Genomic DNA, 8,189 nt, shown 5'->3' on the forward strand with positions numbered 1-8,189 from the left:
AGGGTGGGGGATGGGGAATCAGGGATGGCAAGACAAAGGGCAAGGTATGCAGGATGTAAGAATTGGAAAATTACTTGCTGAGAAGATGTATGTTGATGTGCTTGATTGAACCAGTACACCGTGTATTTTGGATGGAAAATTTATTGGTGGGTTGTGATGGTGTATAGTGAATTAAGGTAGAAAATAAAAATTAAAAAATTAAAAAATTAAAAAAAAAAAACAACTGGAAGAGTCTACAATGTTACCCAGCAGGCTATTGGCACTGCTGTAAACAAACAATTTAAGGGCAAGATTCTTGCCAAGAGACTTAACGTGTGTATTGAACATATTAGGCATTCTAAGAGTAAAGATAGTTTCCTAAAATGTGTGAAGGAAAATGACCAGAAAAAGAAGGAAGTCAAAGAGAAAGGAACATGGGTTCAACTGAAGTGCCACCCTGCTCCACCCAGAGAAGAACACTTTGTGAGAACCAATGGAAAGGAGCCTGAGCTTCTGGAACCTATTCCCTATAAACTCATCATGGGTGTTAAAAAATAATCTATGGTCTATAAAAAAATAAATAAAAAAATAAAAGTAAACTGGCGTGGCTCAGTAGTAACATGCTGCTCTAGAGAAGCAGGATACCCCATGATGACTAGGGTCAGAATTCCCGGCAGTCAGCTGACACACGCCAGGCATACGTGAGAGTATCTGAGATACAAGAGACTGAAGGACTGGCAGAAGAGAATCACGATGACCTGTGGAGGATGTTTCTCTCCCTCTCTCTAACATGTATATGCGCTATCATAAATGAAGACCAAAGAAAATTCTTAAATAAAATATGTCTGTGCCATGAGAGCAATGAAGATGTTCTGCTGAGAAGTCACCCTGGAACAGCCCCTTCTGTACTTTTCTCTCTGTCTCTCTCTCTCTGTCTCTGTCTTTTCATTTTTTTAATTTTTCTTTTTAAAAATTTTTAAGGTAAAATTTTTTTCTTGGCTCTGAAATCCTCCTTTATCTTAGTAATAATGCCCTCCCTTTCCCCCCATCCATCTAGGCAAACAGAAGGGGCAGGCCAGAAGAAGACTGAGTTGCCATGAGAGCTGACATCCAGTGATTTCGTGTGGCATGCACGTTTGTTTGCTTTCTCCTCTTTTTCCTTTCTTTCTCTGTTATCTTTTTTCTCTTACCTCATCACTTTGCTGCTCAGTCTCCCCACACTGAGAGTCTAGACAGGTCTAAGTGAAAAGTTGCCAAAATCCAAATACAGAAAATCAAATCTCAGATGCTGAAGACAAAATCGCGGGACTAGTAAAAGCCACCACGAAGACTGAGAAAATAGTCCAAAAAAATGATAATAATATATAATACTAGATACCATTAAATGCCCAAGCATCCAGATAATCGGTATCCCAGATGGTGAAGAGACTAATAAGGGCACTGACAATCTATTCCATGAAATCCTAGAAGAAAACTTTCCAAACCTAGAGAGGCATTCAAAGATCCAGACCCAAAAAAATACAAAGGATCCCAAACAAGATCAACCCAAGATCTTCTCCAAGACACATTAGAGCCAGAATGACCAAAACCACAGACACAGACAAGATACTCAAACTTGCAAGAGAGAAACGTCAAGTTACCTACAAAGGATGGATATCCCATCAGGCTAACAGCAGACCTCTCATCAGAAACAACGTGAGCAAGGAAAGAATGGGAAAACATATTCAAAGTGTTGAGTGAAAAACAATTTCAACCAAGAATACTATTCCTGTCAAGATTATCCTTTGTATGGGAAGAAAAGACAAGAACATTCTCAGATAAACAAAACCTGAAAGAATTTACTAACACCAGACCAGCTCTCCAAGAAGTTCTGAAGGGAGTGCTATCCCAGGAAAACTAAAGTCAGACACACAGAAAGAAGAGTTCCAAAACGGCTAAGCAAATAGCCAGCTTAATGGTAGGGACAAGTGCGGAGTTGAATGCTATCCTCCAGAATTTAAAAGTAAAGATTGGACCACAACAGAAGACAAAGTACATGAGTTTGAACTGGCAAAATAGAATTTTATACCTTTTGACTAAAACATGACTGACCTTCTATGCTTTGTTTTCCAGTGTTAAGGAGTTTTGTCTTCTCTCAAGTTGTGGACAAGTCCATGTACCTACTGTTTGAACAGAATCCTAACCTGTTTCCTGGCTTTAAGTATTAAGTAAAGTTCTTTTAACATTTTTTTATTTTGATTTATTAAAGCAAAAACTGCCTTTCTTGAAATTAAAAAATACATTTAAAAAAATACCATTTAGTGACCACAATAAGCTATATAGCCTCAACTATGTGCTATTTTATAGTATATTCATTCTACCCAGAGTTTCAAGCCTAAAGTCAACTTTTGCTCACAGATATGTATATATCAGCTGAATTTACTACTGAAAGTATTTAGATTAATTAAGATCTTTTGTGAATCAATACAATGCGGGAAAGAATAATGGAATGGAAAGTAACTGCAGATACCAGAGACAGGGTGGGAGGAGGGTGGGAAATGGCAGATGTTGAGAAATAAGGGGGAAAATATATATATATGTATATACAAGAAACGAAAAATGGAAAATTATTTGTTGATGATTACATATATGATTAAGCCACTTTACAGTGTATTCTGGCTAGAAAATCGAATTTGTATGCTGTGGTGATGTTCAGTGAAAGTACATAAAATAAATTAAAAATATAGCTATGGGAAAAAAATATAATTAGTTTTGGGAAAAATAAAATGTTTACAGATGGCAAAACTGGAATTCAACAATGTACCCTTCCCCAGGGCCACAGAGTTAATAAGCAAATGAGCAGGGACCTAGACCTGCTGTGCCTCTCCCCTCAGAACAATGCACAAAGCAGTTCCCAGCAGGGTGCCAGCCAGGCCACAGGCTGTCACTACCAGAATGAGGGGCAGGGTGCAGCTTCCTGTCCTGAGACACCCATGGGGACTATGAACACAGGTATTCAAGTAGAATTTAAACACACTCCATGAAAGCTTTTCTACAGGTGACTCCAGGTCAACGCCAAGGCACAAAAAAACAACCCCAGGTATTTTATTAGGGAGGCCATGAATTAGAGAGGAAGCTTACCCAAGCCAGGCATTACTGCCAAATAATTTACATTAAGTACGTCCCTGCGGCGATGCAGGGGGTGGTAATGTCCATGATCAAAAGGAAATTAATGCACATGGTCTTCAATGAACCAATACTGCAGTTTATCTTAGGTTGTTCTGAGGACTTGAAACAACAATCTCTAAAACTGCCCTGTAATTCAAACACTTCACTTGCTCCAGCCTCTCTGGGCTGAGACTTAGTAAGGTTTCACTCTCAGCAAAATCTTGATAAACAAGATAAATTAGCTTACCAGATTCAAAAGGAATAAATCTCACATTCGGCTCAATGAAAATCAAACTGCTACACTTAGAGGATAAGATAGCAAATTGACGTTACCTAAAATGTCTTTTTTAATCCCCCAAAACTCTTCATTCTGTCTAGGTTATCAGATTAGAACACCTGCTAGTCCCCAAGCTAACACTTTCAAAAACTATGTCTATTACCTTGTTTAGTAGTCTGATGTTATTTAACCAAGTGGACTTCACTCGTGGGAGAAAGGAGAAAGTGACTTCTTTGAAGTACTTGCTCAGTAAGTCCGGGCACACTTTAAGGATGTTCACCACCAGGTCAGCCACCAGCTCGTCATCTGGTGCAGTCTTCAAACTCAGCAAGAAGTGCAAGAGCGTCAGGTTTCCTCCTCTGAGAGAAGAGAGAAGAGGGGTCAATGAGGAAAGTTCAAGTACACCAGGAACTCACAGGAATGGCAGCTCCATGGAATCACCTCAGTGAATGCGGCTGTAACAGGCCATGGATGAACTTCCCACAGCATAAAGTCTGGTGTTCTCATGGCCTGTGGGGTTCCAGCTCTCCCCCAAAGAGCGGTCATTTCCATCCCCTGCTGCTGGGGCGCTGAAAAATTCTACCATTCCTGGTCCCGTATCTCTCCTTCCCTTCCTCCCTTCCTGAGTTCAACTTGGCTTCTAAAGAAGAGCAGGAAACCTGTTCTGTTTACCCAGCTTCCTACCGGAGTACCTGGAGGGCAAGCTGGCAGGGAGGAATCCACTCCCATGACTTCATTCTGAGATTTTAGTGACTCTCTCCACCATGCAGACATGAAAAAGCATTATGGAAATATGTATGTGTATTTTTCAAGTCACCAGGTTCAGGACTCAAACCACAGTCGGCCATATGGGTTCCAGCTGCATTAACCACCAGTCCAGAGACTGACCCCAAAAAATAAAAAAAATTTTAAACTGAATTAGAGTATGATTTTGACTAGAAAAGTATCATTTAATTTATTTTTTTTAGAATTATTTCATTTAACTTTATTTATTTTAATTTGACTAGAGGAGGACAGAGTGACAGAGAGAGAGAGAAAGAAAGCCGCCAGGTCTGGGACTCAAATTGCAGTTAGCCGTGTGGGAGTCCAGCATCCTTAACCACCACGCCACCTGCCGGCCCCAGAATGTAAAATTCTTAATATGAAAATGACATGTACAAAACAGACATAATTTGTACTGTCAAAGAAATAGAACATTTTTATTTGGGGGTGATGAAAATGCCCTAGAACAATTGTAAATAGAGACGGGGTTGTACAGACTGTGGATGTTCTCAGTGCCGCTCTGCTGATCTCTTTAAGTTCTTTCATGTTGTATGGATTTTACTTCAATAACAATAGTTGGTTGAAAAAATAAATTAAAAAAAAAGAACATTAAGTCTATACAAAGCGTGGTAAAAACACACACACACAATTTTTATCTGCAACGTAATAGAATGGATAGCACTGACACATACGTAGTGCATAACGCACGCCAGACACTGCTCTAGGCAGGCATCGCCTCTCTAAACAGGCATTAATTTTACTTCCAGTTTACAAGTGAGGTACTGGAGGCAGAGAGAATGTGTAAACTGCTCAAAGTCTGAGCTGAGTTGGGACTGCAGCCCAGTCTGACTCATGACTCCTCTCTTAATCCCCACACCAAAGGTCAACAAATTAGGGCTCCCCACCAAGTTTGTGAACAGTTACATCCGTCTGTTTACATCTGTCCACATCTGTGGAGCTACAACATAATCACAACAGAGATCACAGCCTGCTGGGCCTCAATTACTATCTGGTCCTTTATAAAATATCTTCCTGGGTCAGCAGGTGGCATGGTGGTTAAGGCACTGGACACCCACATGGTCAACTGCTGGCTCAAGTCCTGTACCTGGCAGCTTGCTTTTTCTCTCTCTGTCTCTCCGTCTTGTGAGCACATGTGCCCTATGGCAAATGAAAAATAATAATAAAAATAATGGATAAAATTTAAATTAAAAAAAGAAACAGGGGGAACCAGCAGTTAGCGTAATGGCTATGTCGCTGGACTCCAACGTAGTCGACCGCGGTTCACGTCCAGTACCCGGTGGCTTAAAACTCACGATGGGCGCATGTGCGTGCGTGCCCAAGATCCCGAGAGAATGGAGGAGAAGGGATTGCGGCGTGGCCATCCCCCCGGGGGGTGATTTCTCGCTTTATGTCTCTATGTCTCTCTCTGTTTGTCTGGCGAGTGCACGTGCCCTATAGCGAAAACCTCTCAAAAGATATAAATAAATAAAAAATAAAAGTTTTCCAACCCTTGCTCTACACTGGACACCTTGCTTTCAATGGGCACCTACCAGGTCTAGGGAACCAAACAGGCCTGCTTTTGTTCTCACCCTTTCTCACCGATCATTTGAATAATCAATCATAGAACAAATGAATTAACATGTAAGGTGATGACAAGTCAGTCAGCAGCCTGAGCCAGGCAAAAGGACAGGGACACTAGAGGAGCTATTTGAGAAAAGGCCACCAGGAAGGGTACCGTGACATGGTGTCATTTACACGGGGACCTGAATGAACTGAGAAAGTGAGCTGCGTGCTATCAGGACATCAGCTCTCCCAAAGCTGTTACTGTCCGTAAACACAAACCTCTTTCTCTCCTCTAAGCACGAAATTCTGCCTATAGCTTAAAAAGTTCACATAAACTGCAGCTTAGTCCAAATAGACCCAGACCCACGAGCTGATTCTATATGTCCATTACATGATCACCCCTTTCACAGGTCTAGTTATGGTAGAAAAAAATACTTCAAAAAAGGAGAAAAGGTGCTTATGTCTTAGCCGTGGTATTACACAGTTACATTTTACCAAGAGAAAGCTTATTCTTACTGATGAGAGAAAAACTATGCTGTCGCAGAGACAAACAAAAAAAAGAAAAAAGAAATGTGCCAAGTTAAATCATAATAATCTCAAAATTGAAACAAGTCCAAAGTCACAAGCAGGTAGAAAAATCCCCACAAGGTTATCCCATTCTAAAAGAATCAGTGATTTCCAGACTGCTTGAAATTAGAAGTAAACTATCTAGGGCCAGCTAGTGGCATGTTGGTTAAAGCAGCTGATTCCACATGGCTGACTGTGTGGTTCAAGTCCCAGACGTGGTGGCTAGAAAAACACACCAGGCATGTGTGCATGGATGCCCAAAACCCGAGAGGAGAATGGAAGAAAAGGAATTGTGCCATGGCCTCCTTTCTGGTGGAGGTAGTGAGGGGAGGTGCTTTCTCACTTTCTCTATCTGGTGAGTGCAGGCACCTATAGGAAAAAATAAATAAAAAGTAAAAACCCTTATAATAAAATGCTATACTGTCAAGGGAGTAAAAAGTAAGCCACTTGAAGTAACTAAAAATATGTCCAATATTTTTATTATCAAATGGTAAAAGGAGGTTGGTAAATAGTAGCTTACAAACAAACAAACAATAAACGCTGTTAAGTAATAAAGAACTAGTAGCTGTAACTATCAGCTTTGGAACTGGATTCCCTGACTTCTAATCTGAGCTCTGCCATGTAGCGAGGTAAGTGGCTTGCCCTCTCTATTTTTCTCTTCTGCAAAACTGGGTAAGAACGGATCCCGCCTGTGGACCGCCATGAAGCCACCCAGGGCCAGCTCTCTCTGGGAAGGCAAACGTAACGGACATATTCTCAGATTCGGTGGACACCACTGTCTTCAGGTAAACGCAGCGGCACCACTTAGGATGGAACAACCCATCACTGTATGTCACCCCGAGCCCTCTGTCCTCAGAGCACACAGTAAATGCAAGCTCTCTGGGCTCTGATGCCCATCCCCACACGCGGTAGGTAACGTCTACAATTCCAGTTCTAACCTGCAACTCCATCACTGACTGATTTCCAGGAGACAATCAGTACATGAGGCTTTAGAGGAACACACACCCCAGGGTTCACCAGAGCGTTACTTAACCTGCCAAAGGTACCAAACGATGCATCATAAAAATTAATCCCATGCTTGAGCGAGCAGCAAAGGTCCATCAGGAAGTTATGAACAAGTTCTCTCACCGTGGCTTTCCCTGCTTCAGCAGACACCTAGGAGAATTTTAAAAGAATTCAGTGAAAATCCAAAGCTCTCTAATCTTAGTTAACAGTCAGAGGATAAAAACAGGACAGTAACACCTGCCTAATGACAATCCAGAAAACATTTTACATTACACACCTGGAATCATTCCAAAAAAAACAACTAGGGAAACAAAATGCAGGTACACCAATCAAGATAAATGAATTCTCTTACGAGGAGCAAGTTTAAACCTGAATTTTTAAAAGCTTAAAAATGGCTTAATTCCTCTTGCTCTTTTAAATGAAATTCTACATTGAGGAGTGTTTTTATTAAGTCCCTGAGGCTTCTTGGTAATAGAAGGAACAAAAACATGTTCAAAACAAGAGGACATAGGAAAATCACCAAGATGAAAGGAAGAAAAAGAGCAGGCTCCTCTGAGGTGAGTTAGCATCAAGTTAACAGGACGTCTAAGCCTACACTACTCTGGCAAGTCCACGTTCAGAAACACCCTGAGGAAAATTAAGACATGCACTGATCTCATGTCAACGCAGAACAACTGTTCCAATTTAGCACTTGAACTGACTACTGAAAAATCAATTACAAGTCAGTCGGTGAGGCTCCCAGGCACTTAAGATCCTGAAGTAAAAGGAAGAAGCCTTAAAATCCCTAAACTGGATATGAAAGAGTGGAAGGAGGGAAAAGAAGAGATAAAGACAGGGGAAAGAGACAGATTCTGGAAGCCCAATAAATCTATCCAGCAAGTACTGTAGG

At 41.1% G+C, this 8,189-nt stretch overlaps 1 protein-coding gene across 2 annotated transcripts in view; it reads right to left on the reverse strand.

Moving 5' to 3' along the window:
* URB1 (URB1 ribosome biogenesis factor) overlaps nt 1–8,189 on the reverse strand; it is an 89,591-nt gene that overhangs the window by 60,259 nt on the left and 21,143 nt on the right. For both annotated transcript variants that reach the window (XM_027773950.1, XM_006153865.3), the window contains exons 8-9: nt 7,329–7,450; nt 3,567–3,762 (exon numbers count right to left, since the gene is read on the reverse strand). In XM_027773950.1, coding sequence (XP_027629751.1) covers nt 3,567–3,762; nt 7,329–7,450 — 318 coding nt within the window. The remainder of the gene's footprint in view (nt 1–3,566; nt 3,763–7,328; nt 7,451–8,189) is intronic.

The sequence above is a fragment of the Tupaia chinensis genome, unplaced genomic scaffold (assembly GCF_000334495.1).
Source record: "Tupaia chinensis unplaced genomic scaffold, TupChi_1.0 Scaffold000392_1, whole genome shotgun sequence".
NCBI classification, from domain to species: Eukaryota; Metazoa; Chordata; class Mammalia; order Scandentia; family Tupaiidae; genus Tupaia; species Tupaia belangeri.